General features: G+C 43.9%; 1 protein-coding gene across 4 annotated transcripts in view; it reads right to left on the reverse strand.

Moving 5' to 3' along the window:
• Positions 1-83: 83 nt before the first annotated feature.
• The window catches only part of ndrg3a (ndrg family member 3a), a 28,486-nt gene continuing 5,737 nt past the window's right edge, over positions 84-22,832 (reverse strand). For 2 of the 4 annotated variants that reach the window (XM_028997904.1, XM_028997906.1), the window contains exons 2-17: positions 16,813-16,871; positions 14,846-14,878; positions 9,579-9,684; positions 9,031-9,151; positions 8,288-8,350; positions 7,889-7,949; positions 5,083-5,169; positions 4,758-4,814; positions 4,541-4,644; positions 4,265-4,330; positions 4,138-4,189; positions 3,938-3,985; positions 3,753-3,788; positions 3,271-3,322; positions 2,957-2,974; positions 84-1,424 (exon numbers count right to left, since the gene is read on the reverse strand). In XM_028997904.1, coding sequence (XP_028853737.1) covers positions 1,261-1,424; positions 2,957-2,974; positions 3,271-3,322; positions 3,753-3,788; positions 3,938-3,985; positions 4,138-4,189; positions 4,265-4,330; positions 4,541-4,644; positions 4,758-4,814; positions 5,083-5,169; positions 7,889-7,949; positions 8,288-8,350; positions 9,031-9,151; positions 9,579-9,684; positions 14,846-14,878; positions 16,813-16,869 — 1,125 coding nt within the window. In that variant the 5' untranslated portion in view covers positions 16,870-16,871 and the 3' untranslated portion in view covers positions 84-1,260. Of the gene's footprint in view, positions 1,425-2,956; positions 2,975-3,270; positions 3,323-3,752; positions 3,789-3,937; positions 3,986-4,137; positions 4,190-4,264; positions 4,331-4,540; positions 4,645-4,757; positions 4,815-5,082; positions 5,170-7,888; positions 7,950-8,287; positions 8,351-9,030; positions 9,152-9,578; positions 9,685-12,070; positions 12,329-14,845; positions 14,879-16,812; positions 16,918-22,832 lie in introns of those variants that run through there. The other 2 variants (XM_028997903.1, XM_028997907.1) reach the window with 2 other exon arrangements.

The following is a 22,832-nucleotide window of genomic DNA, read 5'->3' on the forward strand; positions in this document are numbered from 1 at the left end:
ACCCACAGGTTTTGTTCTTTTGGCCCAGGGCTCAATTCAGCCCTGACTAAGGCGACAAATTAGTCACAAGCAAGCACAGAGAGAACACTTCCATGGTCTAGCTTTATTTAGTACAGTAGAAATGAAGTCAATCAACAGACAGTCATTTTCTCACACAGTCTGACACACACGGGCCGACTTGGCACTCCATCATGTGCCGCCATTCCATAGACAAAGATGTGCTGATGACGAAAACATTTTTAAAAACACAATGTTAGAATAAAATGACAGACAGAAAGACAACAATAAGATAAACATCTGTCCAATCAGAATGGAGTATTCACACATGCTAGCATGTACAGAGTCACTCTGAAATACAGTGGTCAGGTAAAGTAAAAACACATTAGAAGTTTACACCCAAAAGCCCATGATGCACTGCAGGACAGTGAGACAATGAAGTCATTTCTGTTCTGTACCTAAATGATCGGCATAAGCATCTTATTAGGCTAAAATGATCGAGTAAGATTCATTAACGAGATTCTGAACTGAACATTCTGACTAAAATCCCCTATAAACAATGAACTGGATCAGTAAGAAAATGTGAACATATACAAGTTGAAAAGCATCTTGCAGTGCGTCCTGGGCTTTAAGGCCGATGTTATCAGCAGTATTCTTCTTGTTACAAAGCAGCTTTACAATATTCATTGTTCCTCAACTGCACACCAGACTGATTATATTAGACGCATACCAGACAACAACAAGCAAGGTCACAGATTGCTAAAGACGGCTGTGCAGTTTACTCTGACATTTTAATTGTTTCATCGGCTGAAGCATGTCTACAACATAAAATGACTTTTAAAAGTGCAGTGGTTCAGTGTAGCTATTTCATGTATATCTGCTTCCAGAAATACAGTTAGAGAAGAAGGGAAACATCATAATTCGGAGAGTAAAAGAAAAGAAAAAAAAAAAAATTTTTTTTAAAAAGTGACTGGCACATGGACATTGGACACAGATGAAAACAAACATTTGGCTGAAGAAGGTAATTACTTATTTACTTTGTGTGCACGTTTATATACTTTCAATATATTTCCTTAAATAATCCCCTTTACACCAATGGCGAAACGTAATGTCATAGTGAATATGTAGTAATATCGGCATTTGCTTATGTAGGACGTTATCATCTTTTGTCACATTACGTAGACCCCGCCCATAGACAGTGGTGGACACAACTGATGGGAGCAGGACAAGGAGAACTGAAGGCAGAGGAAATGCAGGTTGTGTCTAGCAGGACACCTCCATGGTCTGTGGCCGGCTCTGGTTGTCCAGAGCGCCGTTGGTGGGGGGGTCCAGGGGGCTGTTCAGGTTGCGGTTGCGGCTGTTGTCCAAGGAGGTGCTGGAGGAGGAGGAGCGGGAGCGTCCTAAACGTGTCATACCAACGGACGGCACTACAAAACCAGGACAAAACAACAACAAAGTTATTCATTGTCATGAAGTATCATGTTCATCAGTGTAGAGCCACTGTCTGCTGTGATGATATTGTACATTTGTATACTATTCAGGGGTGATTTTGGACGCTTATTCAAGGAAATTGCTGCAGGGTCGATACATGAAGCTTGTATAGTAACAGAAGTTTCCTTGCACACACGTGGCCAAGAACATGTTTGGTTGTGGTGGAATGAGTGCAAGTAGTCAGGTTGGGTTTTAAAAGAGGGAAGAAAACAAAAAGGCCCAGATTTTAATATGGCATTTTGTTTCCTGACAGAGTCACAGATGAAATTCAACAATACTGTCAAGACAGCAATGAAGCAGAAACATGCCTCCATCTTTCATACACCAAAACCACTATAAACAAACAACAACAACAATCCAGACGTGGGCAGTCATAAGCTGAAGAATTGGGAGAAATGAACATGGTACACATTGCGCTGGCCACAAAACCTAAATTCAACAATGTAACATGCACTCTCACATAAAAAAAAAACCTTAAGCAGGCTCTGTTGTACAAGTGTTGAATTACTGGAGAAGAGGCTTTTTAAAAGACAGCCCCACCTACCACATAAATGACTGTGGAGGTGGCTGAAGAATATTTTAAGATAATGCAATTTGGTTATTGGCTAATTTATATGTTTTTTTTAGTATGTAGGGTTAATGATCAAGTCCTTTATTTTTCTATATTATATTACTCTTATTTGTCATTATTAAGAGAAATTGTTGTGTGCTGACAGAACAAAACACACTTTGAACATCATGTGTATGTCCGGGTTCAAGAAGCATAGGTGACTTCAGACATGAGAAACCCACTACAGGTAACCCCACACACCACACAGGCAACGCTGAAGGCCTGTTATCAGTTCCCATCTTATTTTCACTCTGAGCTGCTCCTTTCTGATGAGCTCAAGATATATGAAATTTTAAGATTAGTTTTTTGCACAAATGACATTTTCTCAGGTCCCCAGTTGCAGAACCTCAAAGTAAAGTGGAAATAAGCTGGTGTGCAAGAGGCAGCAGGGGCCCAGCATGACCGGAGGCTGTTTTCGTCTCTGATCCTGCGCTGACCTTTCTACAGCCGATACCTGCCAGGGGTCTGGCAGGGAAGAGACACCAGGAAGGGGCTGTGTGCCCTTTTGGGGTTCTTGTTAATTGGAGTTGTTGAGGTTCTATATTCAAAATTTTAATATCTATATCTATAGAACAATGAGAGGGTACAGATGCAGAGCCTTTTTCTGAACAACAGTCATTCTAAATGATGTCACGAGGTCAAAGAAAGCAGCCAGATGGGAGAAACACACAGCCTGACCTGCTGATAGAACACAGCAGGCCTAGCCCACCAGTCACCGGCATTCAACACTTGTGTCACTCTCATGACATTTACACAGACATTTATCTGCCATTCAAAATGGTAGATAAGGATGCAAAAAGCACAGGAAAAAAACATGCTAAATTTGGTAAAAAAAACAAACATTCCTCTCCTACTTACAACTTGGGCTATGCACCACTGCAGAAAGAAGACGGGAAACAGCATTAGGAGGCATACAGTCCGTGACCAGAGTGAGAAATGGCTCGTCTTTATTTTCCAGCGCTGGCTGAACTCCAGATCTTTTATAATCAGGTCTGGCTGAGACTAGTGGGCTTTCAACTTGACACAAAAAGCCCTAATTTTAATATGCGGGGCAAGTGTTGTTTACTCACTTCGGAATAGAAGAAGACAAATAGAGCTGGGCAAAAAAAACAGTCTCAGCCCGCTGATGACTAAGAAAAAAACGATAAGAAAGCGAGTGAAAGTTCACTTACTGTAGCCCATGCCCTGGACAAAGTACTTGAAGGCCTCAGCAAGTTTGCCAGGCTGAAATTTAAAACAAGGACAACGTATTTAACATATTTAAGCCTTTGTGTGCATAGCAGGAAAGCATTAAAGTCATGTCTTGTGGCGGATGCACATATTTTGTGGGAACTATTAGTCAGAATTTTCACTGTATTAACAAAAAATAAATGTGCTGGGTAGATCCTTCTCTTCCGGTTCAGTAATTAGTATGTCACCCCTAATGTGCATAAGTAAACAGAAGTAATGATAAAAAGTCTATATTCCTTTATTGAAGCTTAGTGCTAATTTCTCACTTTTCTTATTGATCATATGTCAAGAGTCACAGTCGATAAGGGGAATTGGACTGTCTGTAAATGCTGCAGAATGAGACAGAAGAGGCCGTCTGAGATGACATTTTTAATGCAATTAATCAGACAGCCCTAATTATACATCACCCCATTGTGAGCCTCACCTGCACAACCTGGGGCAAGCCACCGCAGTCAGCCATCTGTTGAAAAGAAATAAAGAGGAACAGGGCACACCATGAAATGACGTGGATGGATGCCATTAATGGGCATGATGCAGCATAGAGCAATGTAATACATCTGGTATGGCGTGTTCGTCTCATTAAGTTCTAAAGTAAAAATGCAACCTCACCTTCAGCAGAGTAGTCTTTGTTGGATCTAACCTTGAGTTGCACTCCACCTGCAATTGGATGATGGAGCGGAAAGGTTAATTGCAAAAAATAGCTTTTTAAAATAGTGTTTTTGATCCATCCCTCACTAAATCTGCACATTTGTTTGTTCATTTCGACACCATGAAGACGCTTTTTTGGTTTTTAAAAACCTGAAACTCACCACAGGCTCGACAGCAGGAGATGTGTCCCCAACCACCAGCATAGCCGGGCATCTGTATGGCAACACAGAGGAGTAAAGACTGGATAAACACACTGATAACCTGACCGCATCCCCAGCTCACACTCACGTTAGTGTGTTCACTGTGTTGTCGTTGACGCCCAGGGTTGGCCTCTCGATGCCCAAGTCCCGGCGTCTGGTGAACAGAACAGGCTGGTCAGAGATACACCGTGTACAAGGGATCAATCAATCCGTACAAAGATCTCAAGATAAATCTGCATGCAGCTCTTCTGTTTGAATGCTTTGACTGAAAACCATTAACTGTCCGGTAGAAAAAAAATACTTGGCATTAGTTAACCTTTAGCAACCACAGAATGACAAATGGTGTTGAGAACATTGAAGGTACCCATTGTAGGAGTCACAAAATAGGGTCAGATTGTCCTGGTTTATGTCTTGGGCGATGTGGAGACGGTAAGTCTGGATCAGCTCCTGGTTCTGGGTCAGTTCCTCCTAAAACAATGTCGCAGTTTAGAGCTATACACTCAACTGGCAACGCGTCAGCTTTTTAAAGTAAGTGCATTTTTTAGCAAGATAAAAACAAGAGAGGAACAGCAGCTACTTACAGTGCTGAAGTGGTGAGCCATGACAATATCCACCAGATTACTGGTCCACCCAGAGAGCTAGAAGGACAACAGCAAAATCTGGACAATCAGGTCCGTACTCACAAAAAAGTGCTGATCTGAGATCAGATGCTGACCTAAAAAAGGCCTTGCTCCTTTACTAACACCTCAAGTTGCTGCTTGCATTCAGAGAAGAATATTTTCATTTGTTTTGTTCACACACTAGCATTCTGGACAAATTTCTGTACCATAGAAGTCCATTTTGTAATTCTTCATGAGAGATGAACATGCTCCAAAGACTACAAACATCTGCAGCCTCTTCACTCACTTTGGAAGCAGCCCAGTCCATCCAGCCTTCAGCACAGGGGTCCACATTAATGAGCACCAGTCCTTCAACCAGAGAGGGATGGTTCAGCTGTATAAGACACAGAAGACGTGAGAAGGTGGCAGTGCAGACTGCAGGGCACAATGCAAGAAAACCACAGTATCTTTCAGCATGTGCTTAGTCAAACAAAAAGAGCGTTGCTCAGCAGCAAGATGGAAAGGCTGTGTCATGTAAGCAGGGCACTCCAACTTAGTAGATCGGTGGACATGGAGCGCGGTTCGGATGTACGGGTCCAATTTGTCTGATTGAAAAATCCTGGCCAGGCTCCCCTTATGCTGCATGAATCTTTCAGCACTGTGGCCTGGCGGCTGAGTAGCCAAAAGCAGCAAAGCTTGTCACACATCCTGGCAATGTGACCCAAACACTACAGTTTACACTACTATTCAAAATCTTAAAACACATAAGAATTTAAACTGTTTTCAGCTGTACTATGATTACTAAAGAGGTTTTTATAATATTCAATGTTTAAATTACAGACAACGCATTCCTGAAGTTAGTTGCTGAAGTTTCTCTCTATATTTCTGCAGCTATTCCATCATCAAATGACATTTCCATTAAAAATATAAGAACAGGATTTCTGCTCAATTTCAGCTCAAACAAACACAGTTTTCTATTAAAAACAAGGAAATGACCCTAAGCCCTTGCATGGTAGTGTGCTCAGCAAGTACAAACATCTGTTTCGCAGTGTAGAAAAGCCAAAAGAGGGGTGAAAGACTCAAAGGTGCATTCAGGTCAAGAACTTGTTCCAAGGAAACAAATGGAAGATATGTTGTGTTGGTGCACACATCGTATATTAAACCAAAACAAGGTGATCGATCCACCATAAGATAGACTGTCTGCTCATCTTTCTAACGACGAAGCAGTGCTTGGCAACACACAGCATGGTTATAGAGAGGCAGGAGCGAGAAAGAGGTTCAGGATGAAGTCGCATTAAACAGAAGCCAGCTAGGAGATGATCCCTTCACGTAAGTGGAGATAGAAGCCTTGATTACGGTCATTAAAGAGAGCGCAGCCATCCCTACATTAAGTGCTGGCCAGTTCCCCTGCTCCTGCTCCACCCTCTGAAGACTTGCCAACTGCCCAAGAACAAGTTTGAAAATCATTCAGACAATATCTACAGGCAATCCAACCACCTGTCCACTGGATCCAATCCCCCACAATACTCCAAACAGCATCTCCAAATTTCTCCCCTTCAATTTTCATGTCATTAATGGTTCAATTACATCTGGTCATGTACCATCTGTCTTTAGACAAGCATCAGGAAACCCATCGCTGATCCTGCAGACATCAACGACCACAGACCAGTGTCTCTTCTGTCATTTCTTTCTAAAGTCCTTGAGCGCTGTGTCTACAATCAGAACAACCTCCTAGATCCCATCCAGTCTGGCTTCAGAGCAGGCCATTCTACAGAGACGACCCTTCTGGCGGTTTCTGAGAAGCTACATGCAGCCAGGTCAACAAAAATCTGATCTGTTCTTATTCTCCTTGACCCCTTTGCAGCATTTGATACAGTTAACCACATGATTCTCCTGTCTATCCTGAAGAGCTCAGCACAGCAATGGTTTGCTTCCTACGTTGATGAGCAATCTTTCCAAGTGACTTGGAAACGATCCACGTCTGCTACTCTGTCCTCTCTTTTTCTCCCTCTACACGAGATCACTTGGTGAGGACATTTCCTCACATGGTTAATCCTACCATTGCTATGCAGACGACACACAGCTCACCTTCCCTTGTCCTCCCTCAGATGTACATGCCACTTCCAAAATCTCTGCATGTCTAACTGACATTTCATCTTGGATGGCAGCCCATCATCTGAAACTCAAGCCCACCAAAACCAAACTAAAATTCATTCCAGCAGATTCTTCACCACATCAGGTTCTTGCTATCTACCTGAACAACTCACAGCTCTTTCCTTCTGCAATTGCACACAACCTTGGAGTAACTATAGACAACCAACTCTCCTTCTCAACTCAAATCACCAAACTTTCCTGCTCATGTAGATTCCTTCTCTACAATATCAGAGGTATCCCTTATCTATCAACACAGGCCACCCAGATCCCAGATGCTTGTTCAGTCCCTAGAAATCTGACAACTGGATTACTGTAACTCCCTTCTAGCAGGTCTACCTCTGAGTGCCATCCGGACTCTACAACTAATACAGATTGCAGCAGGACAACTAGTCTTCAACCTTCCCAAATTCTCCCACACCACCCCTCTGCTACGCTCCCTCCACTGGCTCCCAGTAGCTAGACGCATCAGGTTCAAAATACTGATGCTGGCCTACAAAGCCAAACATCCTAGCACCATCCTACCTCAGCACCCTTGCAATACCTAACACTGCACCTTGCACTCTTCAACCCTCCACCACTGAAGGTACGAGGAAGACACTCATCTTAGACTCTTGTCTTGGCCCCTCGGTGGTGGAATGAACTTCCCCTCGAGGTCAGAATAGCACAGTCGCTGAGTATTTTCAAACAGCAGCTTAAGACCTTCCTCTTTAGAGAATATTTAGACTAACTTTCTTATAGTCTGACTTATGGAACGAAAAATACAACAGTGTGAAATAAAATGATTGTATTCATGGTTTGAGTCCTAGTGAACTAGAACTGATCACTTCATTGATGGTAACATGAAAGCACGTTGTAAGTCGCTCTGGATAAGGGCGTCTGCCAAATGGCATAAATAAGATGATGATCAGGCAGAACTCGTGGTTTAAGTGCACAGAAGAGGAGAGATATGGTGAACTTACAGCGAATCGGGAGAGGATGTAGGCTCCTGCTCCCACTCCAATCCCAATAACACTGTTCAACCTGTCAAAAACAACAAGAAAAAAATTGACCTTCTCAAACATTAACATATTATAGAAACTTTCAAATGAGCCAAATTTATGCCAGTAATTGTATGGATATATCTGGACCAAATCTCGTGACAAAAATCTTCTCATTTATTTTCTAGGACAGCATCTAAATATAACTGGGCAGCCTCAGGGATGGGCTGCAGTTAAATTATTTGGAAGTACCTGCCAATGAGATGTGAACACAGTAAAAGAAGAAAGTTACAAATGGTCTGTTTGAAAGGTGACGTGCAACGATACAGTTTCAATCCATTGACGAAGAATTGACGCAAGGAAATCGGCCTTCATACTCACTTCAGGTGAGACAACACGGATGGCAGCATCTCTGCCAACTCATCCATGGTTGGGTACAGGAATCTGCACAACATACAAAAATATTTACTTTCATACATTCATTTACATGCCATCATATTTCTGTGCAATAAGAGTGAAACAAATGAAAAGAAGATTATTTGTATAATGATTTTTATCTAATAACCAATTAGAAAGTTCCTAGAGCCAGTTCTAAGCATATCTCAATACTCATATTTTTTTATATACATTTACATTTGTTACATGTAAAATATTTAGAAATTTAGAGAATTGTAGCAGTAAAGAACAAAATAAAAGTCCAACAAATCTGATCTCAGATTTAAGGAGGTGATCTGTTTTTCTGTGGGTTTGAGAAAATGCCCCATAAGGTCAAAGACACAGAATGAATATGAATGCACGCACACACACACACACACACCCACACACACACACACACACACACACACACACACACACACACAGTGGCTTTGTCACCTAGCCCAGACCTATTCAATGCTGCATTCAGTATCAGTGTGAGAACAAGGCTGCTTGGGCATTGAGGTAATTCAGTTCTCACAACAGAAACTAGCTTGGGTCCAATCCCAGAAGTGACTTTTATAAGATCTCCTCCAATCATGGTTATGTGTGATGGACATGAACTCAAGACCAGATTTGGCAAAGATGGAATTTTTGAGAAGAAAGGCGCTTTGAGAAAAAGGAACAGGGCATGACTGAGGAGGACGCACCCTGTGGGGAATGGTGGCGCTGCCTCCTGTTGACCTGGGGCGTCCACATGGACCACGGCAAAATGGTGCGTGATCTCCTGCATGTCCTCAAAGTTGAACAGCGTGTTGAAGCATGACTTATCTGCACACAAACACAAAAGGAGATATGTTGATGCTGTCCAGGGCTACATTTCTTGCTAATCATATTTATTTCCATTCAGCGATTACAATTTTTGTCCCCCTTAAATCAGCGTGGTGTTGCTCAGCAAAAAATTAATAGTTGAACATGTAAGTGAGGGGTTCCCACGTCTGAATGGTTCTCAAGCTTTTGTTGTAAGAACCCCCAACAGTGTACACCAAACCAAAGGAAGTACTTATGATGCGATATTATTGATTTTTTCATTCAAGGGGGGTGGGGACATTAATCACCAGTGCAAATCAATGCAGCCTGCAGAAACAAGCACACATCAATCATTTCTAGATATAAAACTGTCAGGCAAATGCTTTCAAAAATTAGACTTTCACTTTGACTTTCCCTAAAGTCCTTATCCCATGGGACGAGCACTCACGGTTGAGGCCGATGTCATGGTAGGTGAGGATGACTGGGCGGTTGCCCTTGGGGACACCCCTCATGGTCACATGGAGAACGCCGTGGGGGGTTTCAATATCATGCTCCTACAAGTAAACATATCAAAATATTATTATGAGGTCACAATTTAATATTTAACAATATAATACAAATTTATGTTGTTTGAATTATTTTGCCAAATGTCTGCAACAAAAAAGAAAATCAGCACCCCAAAAATTGTTAAATCCAGACAAGAGAAAAAGGATATATCCCAATATAGTATGTTTTCTACAGAATTCTGACTATATTACCAACGTCAAACCTTCTTTTTTTTATTGAATTGAATTATTTTTTGGCTGCTATGCAACATGCACACTATACAAATTACTGAAATTTGTAATGTGTAACATGACTGTCTTTGATAGCAGCAGTGTAGTCAACTGAGCTACCATATAGATTGTGAGGGGACTGCAGAACAGCTCAATAATGTAAAGCAGACTGACAGACTTCTGCCCACTGGGTTATTATTAACTGAGCCGAAACCCCCGTGCCTCATCACAAGAAGATCAATAGAGGGGCCGATCGTCCCTGAACAGGCAGGTGACATCAGCAGCACATCACGGTGTTCATCATAAACCCAGCCACATAAGGCTTTACCCTCAAACGAACACAGGCAAATCCATCCATACTTGCTTCCTGTCCTCCTGTTCATACACAGTTTTCTCTCTCCAGGAATACGCCCCGTCAGCGCTTTCTCTCTCGCATCGCCAACATCCGCTTATGACTCATGCAACTACACGAACCCAATATAATCATTTCGTTTCTGTACAGCGCACTACTCCGCAAGATTGAAAAACCACCCTCAGCTAACGAGAAGAAAGAAAATAAGAAACTGTGATCTTCACAAGTCCTGTCCAAAATATGCCTCAGAATTTATTTAGAAGATCTGTCAATCACATGTCAATCACATTGTTCAACCCCGCAGGCCGTCCGCGACATTCAGATCTACAGAAAATCTTTCAGTTGCCTGCGTGGAGCTGAGGAACTGAGGGAAATGGCCCGAGAAACTCAGGACAAATCTGGAAGATCTTCACAATCTATTTACTTATTAACACAGCATGTGACAAGAGCGGCCAATCAGAAATAATAATAAGGACCTTCCAATACGAACTGCACACGCCTCAGCCAGCACCGTGTGATCAAATCCAGGAGTTAAATTCTCTCTGTGCCACATGTAGGCTGATGGACTGTGCAGAAAAGATGACAACTGGGGACAAATGTCCACTTTTTACTTCTCCTGCCTCCTGACAGCAGTGGTGCTATCCCATCATCTATTCTGCTGCTGCATCTTCTGGCGTGACCTTAGGCAGGAAGCGATGCGGCAAAGTGGGGATAACGGCACACATCACTCAGCCTCCATCTTGCCTCGCATCTCTGCGTGACAAGACACAAGGTCAGGCGGCCGGAGGTCCCAGATCTGACTTGGGATCAGTAGGAGAATGGAGCACTTACACTAACAAAGACTGTGAGGAAGGGAGTCCGGGACAACACACACACATCCACCCATTTACGGCCACAACCTTCATAAACCCAACACCAGGGTAGGGCTCGGGATATTTTGTGTCTGTACCCCACAGTCTGCTGTCAGAAGACACTGGTCTGGGATCTGTAGCACACAGCCGGTGAGCAGCACGATCCCACAGAAATAAGGGTGGGGCTGAGCAGGAGGCAGACAGCACTGCAACAGCTGTAACCCTTTCACCTCTTCCCTGCTCCACTGACACACACACACACACACACACACACACACACACACACACACACACACACACACAGAGCTGGTGCTGGATTCCGAAAAAAAAGAAGCTTAAACCAGAACCATGGCAACAGGTCCTAAGATGGACCCATCCAGGGTTCTTCTAGAGTACACAGGAGTCAGGATGTGGCAGCGCAGCAGGGGAATGTGTGCATGCGTGTGTTCCTTGCATCAAAGCGTCACACCCCCCCCCCCCCCCCCAACACTCCAGAGAATCAATCACAACACACACACACACACACACACACACACAGTAGGCATTACACAGGAACTGCAGCCACCCCCTCTCCCAGACACACCACGCCCGCGTCTACACCGCCGAGAGCGGCAGTGAGGGATGGCGGCAGGGAAAATCTTGTATGGGAAGTGTGAGAACAGACATCCTGAGAAATGCACATGCCAGCGTCCTGCGAGCGCGCGAGCGGCAGCATCCGGAGCGACGCTGCACTGCGTGAACCCGCTGACACACTAACACACACTCGGTATCGCGCATCCGCCCCGCGCCCCAAAAAATCTGCACAGCAACACGGGCGCGCACAGGTCAACCCTGTCAGAGCAGCACCGCAAACACACACACGCATCCACGCATCCGTGCATGCTGGAACATTCCCTGACAGGCATGTTGGAGAAAGAGAGAGAGAGAGAGAGAGAGAGAGAGAGCATCTCCTCTCACTCACCTCTCCGTTCCCACAGTTGGCAATCTGCTCCACCTCCAGAACAGCTGACATCGCTTCCACCGCTACAGCACCACAAAACGACAGAACGGCACGCAGACGGGGGGACGAGAGGAGCGGAGCGAAGCGGAGAGGCGGCCGACTCCTTCAGATGGACGGGGGGGAGGGAGAGAAATAGATGGAGAGTGGAGGAGCGAGAGAGAGAGAGAGAGAGAGCCGGAGTGCAGGGCGGGGAGGATGCGGGCGGAGAGAGGTGGAGAGAGAGCGACTGCAGCTTAATTTTGGTGAGCTGGGCGCATTCAGGCATACAGCGCAGCGGCCCGCCTCCCTGAGCTCTGATTGGCTGGGTGCGAGTCAGGTGGCATGTGGGGAGGTGGGAATAATGGAATGGCAGCCCACCAACACCAGAAAAAGAGAGACAGAAAAAGCGGGGGAGGGTGGACGGGTGGATGCTCAGTGCAATTCCATAGTCTGGATATCATTTCACAAATTAACTATTATTAACCAATCTTTTCGAAAAAAAAATATATAATTACCACTTCAAGAAGATAAATATGGAATATATAGTGAATCTCATTGTCTTATAAGGCGTGGCAATTACCTGTTAATGGCAATATATTGCAGAATCGGACATTATTATATTTTTCTATTTGCGACCAGTCCCTCTCTTAATTTGGGTCAGATTCAGTGCAGCAAATTCTCCTCCTCTGGACGTCCTTAAACGACCCAGCAACAACCCCACCCATCATTTCCACTTATGACATGCAGAGATCACTCAGACTGTCAAAAATGGTGGTGTACGGTAAACTGGAGCACAAAAGCTGCTAGTTAAATAGCAGGTAGTGTGTGGCCTCCATGTGCTGTAAGCTTATCTAAAGAAAATCAGTAAGTCCATTCCGATGCTTTACTGATCTCTGGCCTGGAAATGATTATAGTACCTGCAGTCTATTACTGATAACACTATACATCTTACTCTACAATAATATCCTGATAATAATAATAATTACAACAGTTTTAGATTGGAGTAATTAGTATGATTATGTAAAATAATTATGATGAACACAGAGCCAAGTATGAAACATACAATGATGAGTGGTACAGTACATTACAGGGGGAGAAGCCCATCCATTATAGATAGCTTATTGTGTGAGAGAGTGTGTGTGTGAATGTGTGTGTGTGTGTGTGAGAGAGAGAGAGAGAGAGTGAAGTGCGCAGCATCAGTGACGTGGCTGAAAGGCGCTGCGCGAATCACATTTGCTGCGTCAGAATCTGACCTTCAGCAGATGGAGGAGCTCTGAAGGGGAAAATGGAGGAGAGGAGAGGAGCTGAATATGATGAGAAAAGACTAATGCTGGAAGACTGAACATGATGAGAAAAGGTTTCTTTTGTAAAATAACATAATTCAGTTTAATTCCAGTATATATATACACACACCCATATATGCGTGCATGCACACACACGTCTGTGTGTGTATATTCTATGATATATGTGCTATAATTATAGTCTGTAATTATATATTTTTTCCACTAAGATGCTAAGGTTCTTATGGCCTTATGTTCTAGTATAATGGTCATGATGACACCATTCCCACTGATAATTCACTTCCTTCTCCTCTCTTCCATTACCTCTGGATTAGAAGGACACAGAATTCTCTGCAGAGGAATGGGTCGGGGCGTGGCAGTGCTGAAGAACTGCAAAACCAAGCTGAATTGGACTATGTGTTACACACTATTCTGGTGATGACTACTGTTTTAATGTGCACAGGATGACACTCTTTACAGCTGGTTTGATATGTAACAACTATAATTGAGGAACCAATGCTAAATTATTTCATTCTAAAATTTGCTGGAGATGAACATTAGTTGCAAAATCATGTAATGATTTGGTGGTTAATGTTGTTAGTGGTCAGCAACATAGCGATACATTACAGGATGTTTTTTATAATGAAAACTGAAGGAAGAAACTGAAGCTTGTCCTCTAGGAATTGCCCTCCACATGCAAATGAACGTGGCGCTTATGTGCTGGTGACGCCCTCTGCTGGACACAATGGTTCAGTAACAGGACACTTTTAACAAGCCCACGAGTATCAGGAGAAAATGCTGTGACAGCATAGAAAACTGAACTATTAGCAGACTTTCCTCCTGGAGTTACGCTTATCGTACATATCTGGCAAAATTTTCTGCTGAATAATAATAACGCGGTTATGATACACAGTACAAAGTGTGTACTCCAACAGAACATCCTGTACTGCCACCCTGACCTGCCTGGGTACTGAGGAACCGAATCTCAGACACCAACAAGCATGCATCTACTACCACTGCACTTCCAGCCCATTACATGTGACTGTTTCCGGTTAAAGGAAGGGGGCTGCGATCAATTATAGTGCATGCTGTTGCTGAGGATGTATTCTCTTGTGCCTTACACACTCACAAACACACTGCTGAGTTGGCTGAATCTGGAACCTGCAAGAGCTATTTTTATCTTGTTCAGAGACAACCTTCCACACGCACTAAACCCACCGCAGACCATGCATACGCAATCACAGTGATGCTCGTACAGCACTACACGTCTGCATCTTGCTGAAAAAGAAGTGGAGTGGAGGGAGCCGGGTCTCAGGAACATCAACAATCAGATTCATAGTTCTGAAATTGCATTGCATTTGTCACAACACAGTTCACCATAAAGATATTCAGCCCTTCCTCTTCATCAAATGAGACTATGGGGTCAAATCTGATGCAAGGCGACAACCTGGAGGAACAGAAACTTCCCAGCACTCACCTGGCAGTCAAAGTCCTGAAAGTTCCTTGCATTCTAGAAAGAAAAAGAAAATCACTCAGAAAACAACAATTACTAAGTGGAAGATTTTGTCGTCTTGCATTCATTAAACATCACAGACAGGTTTTGGCTGGAGTTATTGCTACAACCATTAGCTTAGCATCATTAAAAGCACCCAAAAAGGGACAGCTATCTTTCTCGATATCCAGCATAATCCAGGTGAATAAAGTTTAAAACCATTTATATCCAAATACGTTATTCAAATTAAGCAATGTCCAAATTAATAACACATTTAAGTATAAAGTTTTCAGCTTGGATATGCAACAAACAATTACTTCGATTGGCCAGTCAATTATTTCAGGCTTTCGTGACTAAGACAATTTGATAGAGGATCACTGTATTTAATTTAAATGTGTGATAAAGCTATTCTTTATCATCTTTATAATAAAATACCATAACTGAAGTCCTATTTCATTTTTTTTCTGAGCTCCTTCTGTCCTGCTTTCTAAATCTTTGTCTTCAGCAACCTTGCTCTCATCCACACAACCACTAGGTGGAGTGAGAGGTCAGGGAGTCTCTGCTTGGTTCTCGTAAACTTTCCGATCTTCACAACCTGCTGGAGGACTCGCTCGCTCGCACACGCAGCACTTCACATTTCATGTACGTCACATCCTCGCAAATGGAGCCCCTACAACACCAGCGTTCTGTGGGGGATGCGGAGATGTTGTGAGCGCAGCTGCAAAAGGTCTACTTTCCCTGCTGCTCTGACATGAAGGAAATAGCCCAAATCTGATCATGCACAAGTATTCTTCAACAGATCAGGCATGATGGGTGTCTTTTAATCCAATAAAGACTTGTCTCAACCACTTTGGACATCCTTCACTCAGAGTAGAAGTTTCTTCATCAGCAGGAAGTTGTGCCTGAAGGGCTGGTGCTCTGATGTTCTCCCATCTGGCAGGTGTTGTGCTGAGAACGCACTCTGTGCCATCTTTGATTTTTCTAACATGCCCACATCCCTTATATTCCTCAGACCTTCCTCAGGTGGCTTCCAATTTCCTGCTCCTCTCTAACTTCAGTCTGTCTCCCTTATTACTTCTATCTGATCCTGATCCGCGCGCTCCCTAAGGCCACCCACTCTTCTTCCGACTTTCCTCTAACTCTGCCTGCCTGGCTGGCTACAGGAAGTACTGAATGAATAATTCAGTACGTTGAAGGGAGCGTTGCTGGAGTACAGGCCTACACTACAGCAGTCGTCAATAACAACACTGTGGACTGTGTGTACTGGAATGTTTGTGACGCCGAGCTGCATACGTACATGAAGCGGGATTACATAGCCATAGATTAAAAAAATAGTTATTACATACAGTACAGGCCAAAAGTTTGGGTCACACCTTCTCATTCAATGTGTTTTCTTTATTTTCATGACCATTTATATTGGTAGACTCTTGGCATTCTGGTTTTGAAATGGTTTTCCAACAGTCTTGAAGGAGTTCCCAGAGGTGTTTAGCACTTGTTGGCCCCTTTACCTTCACTCTGCGGTCCAGCTCACCCCAAACCATCTGGACTGGGTTCAGGTCCGGTGACTGTGGAGGCCAGGTCTCCACTTTTTGTTAAGTGCATAACTCCACATGTGTTCATTCATAGTTTTGATGCCTGGTGTCCAAACTTTTGGCCTGTGCTGTATATATAGTTTAATTTCTTTTCAGAAGTTACTTCAGTAGGGGACAAAGACAGGAGTATTTTTCAATAACATATATTCTGTTATATTATGCTATTTCATGCTTAAAAACAAACTGCTTCACTGCTTTGAATAATAAAACTTATTTTTATTATTTTCTAGTGAATCATTGTTAAAAATGATGTAAATAAAACAAATTTTCATAGATTATGTAGTCTTCAACAGCAGGTACTGGCTACTCGCATTGAATCTGGGTGACAGTGAGGTGTGTGAACACAGCACTCGCTCCCACCTTGTTGGTCAGCAGGGGCTTGATCTCGGTCAGCTGCACGTCCTGTAGGTCCTCCATCTCTGCCAGTAAGAGAAACACACACAAGCGTCTCAGAACAGAGTACAGTGGTGTGGAGTGCATTCCATAAATAAACCATAGCTAGACATTACATAACCTCTCTCATGACCGAGACACAACAAGATACATTAACGAAAACGGAACATGGCACACTGCATTTCAACTTTCCGCCTGTATTCTGCAATTCTAATGAATTCTGCATTGCCATGGCAATGGAATTAGCTGATGTCCCTCAAGGCAGTCGGTCCGAGCTCTCTTAAGGCATATTTAATCCGATACTCCCTCAAAGCGCTGCCTCGGAAAGGAGTATACCTTAAAATATAGTGAAAGTGAAGTGATTGTCATTGTGATACACAGCACAGCACATGGTGACACAGCGAAATGTGTCCTCTGCTTTTAACCATCACCCTTGGTGGGCAGTGGGCAGCAATGGACAGTGCTTTGCTCAGTGGCACCTTGGCGGGTCGGGATTCGAACCGGCAACCTTCTGATTACTTCCTTAACCGCTAGGCCACCACTGCCCCATATATAGGAAAAAGGGCCCAGCAGAAGCACTTCGAAAATCCAAGAGATTCATGTCACTGCTCACAATCAGACATGATAAATTACGATGGGTGCATGTCAGTTTGTTAATTATGAGTTAATTATGACGTCCAGCATTCCCTTCAGACCAGCCACCCATATCTGCTCCCTGACTACTCAAGGTGAGTCTCCAAATGACGATCTCACTGAATACAAATTAAATTAAGCTGATGTGTGGTTGTGGGTTACACATGCATAAGGTCCCACAACAGTGTTGTTATAATGGGCAGATTCTGGAAGTTTCTTTCCATCTTTTCCATCCGCCATTCCTTTTCCGCCTTGTGCTGCTGGCCCTGCCCCCTGACCTTCCTGCCTGGGACACATCTGCTCATGTTCTCTCCCGCAGTGTGAAGAGGGAACTCCCTCCTTCGTCCTCCCCGAGCGAGATGCTGCTCTTTTCAAGGTCACATTCGCCTCATTTCTGTGGTTTATGCAGCTGTGATGATGATGAAGTCGAAGTCTGGAGTCACACTCAGCCTCAGACACAGAGCTGACACATTGCAAATTCAATTTTATAAAGCGTAGCCAAACGTTGTCATTGGAATGGAAAATGCGTTTTGCAATCTTCGTAGCGAAGCTAGATCGCAAAAAAAAAAAAGGCAAGAAAAACAAATGATCTGCATACTTCGAAAGATTTAGAGCATTTCCTGTTTCAATCCAACACTTCCTAAGGCTGTTGGAGAATCTGGGTGAGGGCAGCAGCCAGCTGTAATCAAGGCTTATAATCCCCATCAGAACCCCAGTGGCCGGAATTCTGAGGGTGCGACCACGAAAAGCCCGGCGGCGGAGGGCACGGGCCAACTTTACGATGGAGCCCTCCCTCCATCCCTGTAAGCCCACCGTTCGATATCTCGTGAGAGCCCACCCGACTCCCTCCGCGGCCATCGGTTTCATGTCACGGCATGCTCGCGCGTTGCCATAGAGACAAGAGAGGTGCATTTCTGGGCAAGAAGCCCCTGGGGGAGGAAGAAAAGGTAGATGAAATACGAGACGGCAGATATCCGGCAGAATTCAATCATTCTGATCTCTTGTTTTGCTCTTTACAGTATTTGCATGAGTTGCAATGTACAAGAATTGTAGTCTAAAACCTCATTGGCACACAGCACAGCCCAGGCTAAAGCTAATTAGCTATGCATACGAGGGCAAAATGATTAAGTGCATCTTTAAGAACATCTCTGTTGATGGTCTGAACTCAGATCTGCATGAGAGAGGAAGTGCGGCGTTTTCTTATCAGCCATGTTGAAGGTGTCACTTCCCGCAACGGGGGCAGCTGTAGCAAAAAATATATATATAATTCATTGCTGGCAGATTTATGAAGTCTCCTAATGATTACAACGCTTTTCTTATAAAGTTGGGGGTACGGCTTGTTTGGTGAAATACTGTCACCTATATGAAGGAGTAAAATTGTAATCTAACAAATTGCACCTTTAATTCAGCCAAACTTGCATCCAAGTTAGTGATCGGAATTTATGTGTCTCGTTTGTATGACTTAGATGAATGAGACAATCACGCAGCAAATAAAACTGGCTCTGTGTTCTTCTGTAATTACTGATAAACCCCTGTAAACCTGCATCAGAAAACGCTTCCAGCCATGATCCCGGCCAAGACTGCTAAACCAAGACCAAACCCACGGTTTCCAGTCATATCCTGTAAGCTCATGTTTGCCGTTTCAGTTGGGTGAACCATACAGTTACTGTGTCACTAATACTGCCCAGAGCTTTAATCAGTAATGGGGTCACTGCCCAGAAAATGATATATTGGGGTAACTGAGAAACGCAGAGATGAAAGGAGAGGAAGCGAGGGACTGAGCAGGGTGGGAGGAAGGGAGAAAGGCAGCAGGTGGCCCTGGGCTCAGGCTTCCGTGGGTCATTCTGTGTGAAATTGAATTGGGATTGGCACGACTCGAACGATTAGGGGGAAAATCCTCCGGTGGATGTTCCAGATGTTCTGCAGTGTTCCAAGCTCCATGTTCACTGTGTGCTATTCCCATTTCTGAGAAGAGACAAAGATGATCATCTTGCTGTTACCAGAGGAGCTAAAATTGGCTCAATGACTTTGAAACACACACACACACACACACACTCACACACACCCATAAAGATGCTCACTCAATCATGTCTGTGAAAATATAAGACAATAAATGTATATTACAAAAATGCACCTCAACACACACTCAACAAACACACACGATGCACCAGGAGAGAGGTGTTGCTGCCGTGTCAGCGAGGCCTGGAGAATGATGGATGGGACATTTGTATCGTTCACCCCCCTTCTACTCGTCTGCACCTAGTTGGGGCAGCGTGATGGATACGTTTTTGTGGAGGTCACAGCACTGACCATAACAACACCATGACCTTTCTAAACATGCATACCTGCTCATAGCAGAACACGGTGGCCAAAGAGAATATTCCATAATAGTTACCTCCGCTCACTGGAATAATGGGTAAACATAGGTACAAAAACCCCTGCATCTGCAACTAATGATGATCTTGATAATCAATTCATCTGTTTCTTTCATTAAATGAACACAGCAGAATAAGTGTTACAACAGAAAATCATTTCAGGACTTCATGAATCAGAAGGTTTAATAGAGATCCCGGTGTTTTTTAATATTACATTCATTTTTACATGAAATTCATTACAATATCGTGCGTGCGGAGAAATTTCAGGTTTGTGAAAGCTCCATGTGACAAGCTGAATGACATTTGAGGGAGGGGCCATAAAGCTTCAACCCAAAAACGCATCAAACAAACACAGAGGCATCACATCATCCAGCAGAACTTGGTCCAGAAACTTCTGTGCTCCCCGCCCCCCACGCCTCTAATCTGCTCGCCGGCGTGATTCTGTGTTCTGGGAGTGTGACAGCAGCAGATTATTTCCAATTCGCAGCCATTTGGTAAGAGAATTAAGGGGGAAAATCTCATTTTTTCCATGTTAGGCTGAATAAACAAACAGATAATCGAGGCTGTGGCAGGACCCTGATACCCCATGGGTTGGAAAAAGGACGGTCTAGGACTCTCCAAATGTTCATATCTGGGGTGTGACCTGTGACACAGATGTGATATTCATCCCAGCCAGAGACAATCCCTACATGAAGATGGAGTTTCATGGCCAACTGAGACAATGCATCTCTCTCACGGGCCTGCGGTGTGTTGGCAATACCTCACAATGTGGTAATGATTAATTATTTGCAAATTGTGTGATTCATTTTTGGATTTATTTAATTGGTTGACCGTTACATAACACAATCCAACTGACCTCGCAGTGAAGACCTCAGGACTACATCTGCTCCATGTTTCATGAGAGCATTCACTGAGTGGAGGGGGGTCTTTGACCTTGCCTCTCTGTACATAGTTCCCTCCCCTGCCCCCTTCAGACATTTTCCTTCTCCTTCCTTCCCTTCTGACACTAGCAACACTCCTTCTGTTGCTCTCTCAGTTTCAGTTTTCTCTCTCGCGGTGTGATGGAGGGAACCCTCAGCTCCACCAATGAGTCACAAAGGCAGCCGGCATCATTACCCAGGCTCCTTGGTGCCTCAGTGCAGACTCTGCATCGGTCTTGCTGCCAAAGGGGTGGTTCCTGGTACACACACACACACACACACACACACACACACAGAGGGAAGGCTGGGGGAGACACCGCAGAATCTGATGCACCACCTTATATACAGCTGCTCACACCCCTCTTAAAAGAGACCACGTCTTCAGCACACACTACTAAATATATAACCATGCAAACGCACATGTGACATTACACACACACTCACACAGCCACTCCACAGTCTAGTTGGCATCATGTCCCTCGTCGTTCTCCCTGCGCTTCTAAAAGTATTTTTTTTCCTTACAGGCCCACTTTATCTGGTAATGGCCTTATGAGATTAAAAAAGCCATTCAAAATATTGATTTAGGTCCTAATATTTGCTGGCATCTGGACTGAGGCGAAATCCCGCAAGCGCAGCCAGCCACCCCACCTCCTCCACACATAGATTATGGGGCATCACGTTTTCTCTCTCCTCTCTCACTGCAACTTGGAGGCTTCATGCAGGCAGATATCCCATGCAAATTGTTTCTTAATTATAGCATACTCCACAGTATATAATCATTCATTTTTCTAATAGTGCTAGATGCAGATTAACATAAATGCAAGATGATAAAATGCCGTTTTACGAGGTTATCGCATCAGTATGAAAATGTCCATGTTTCCTGTCGTCTATGGCGTCGTCCTGACTCTGTTCACGTGATGTTGAGTAACAATGCAGTGCCATCGTATCCAGTCATCGGCGGGTCATTTTATGTCTTTACCCTGTCCTGTCTGTTGTTATAAGAAAACCAACTGTTTCCGATTGTGTCCATTTCTCCAGCCGTGTCCAGCTACCGCCGTGACAAACTTTCATACTAATGGTGCTGATATGATGTTTCATCTAAGGCATTAAAGCAACAGGACAGTTCAGCATCACAAGGGAACCTCGCCACGAGGCCTTTTTTAATATTTGAGGCTTTAAAGGCCATTTAGGCTACCACACCAATATGAATTGTTGTAGCCTAGTTGGGGACACACTCGCCTATGAACCAGAGGACTACAAAGTCACACGTTGATTCACTGATTCATCCCTGATTCATTTACAACACTGTCTGGACAGGATTTTTGGTCAGTTTGATGTTATTTTATTAGACAAATGATGAACAGTTGCCGTAGTATGATATGTTGAATGCTGAATATGCTGAATGGTTACTCCTGCTATTAATATTGGGGTACTGATTTATAATCGTGTGTTTTAATCTACAGTCATGACGTGATCGGGTCACATACATACAAGCTGACGTAACACATAAAAGGTTTTTTTTTTTTTACTCATCGCCAAACGCAGTTGCAAAATTAATAATGCACAGAAGAAGAATACATAGCGCAGCAGAGCTGTAATGAACGTGGAGAGGCTCTGCTCTGGGCGCTATAAATAAACCTGAAAATGTGTGTGTGTGTGACGTTGAGGCAGGCTCTGGTGCTTTTAATAGCCCACCTGCCCGCCGCAGCAGTGCCTTCTGGGAGATCCTGGTGCTGGGCGGAGCGGTGGGCTGAGTGGGTCACACGCTGCAGTTTACTACGTGAAGACCGGGCCTCAGTCAATGTTCTTTATGAATCCTGAATCTCTTCAATCACCACCTTGTCTCGTTTGGAAAAGACGACTTTTCCATTTCATCACAGCAACGTCACCCGACTCCTGACTGAGTAAAAAATATGTTTCCTCTCTCCTGGCACGATGACAGGGCAATGAGGGGAACTGGGATCTATAAGGCGCATCGCAAATCCAAACCCCTCTGGTGTGAGTCGAGACCCACAGCCTGACAGCAGCGCCCACTTTGTCACGACCCTTCCCTGCACCA

Source organism: Denticeps clupeoides, chromosome 12 (assembly GCF_900700375.1).
Source record: "Denticeps clupeoides chromosome 12, fDenClu1.1, whole genome shotgun sequence".
In the NCBI taxonomy this organism is placed as follows: Eukaryota; Metazoa; Chordata; class Actinopteri; order Clupeiformes; family Denticipitidae; genus Denticeps; species Denticeps clupeoides.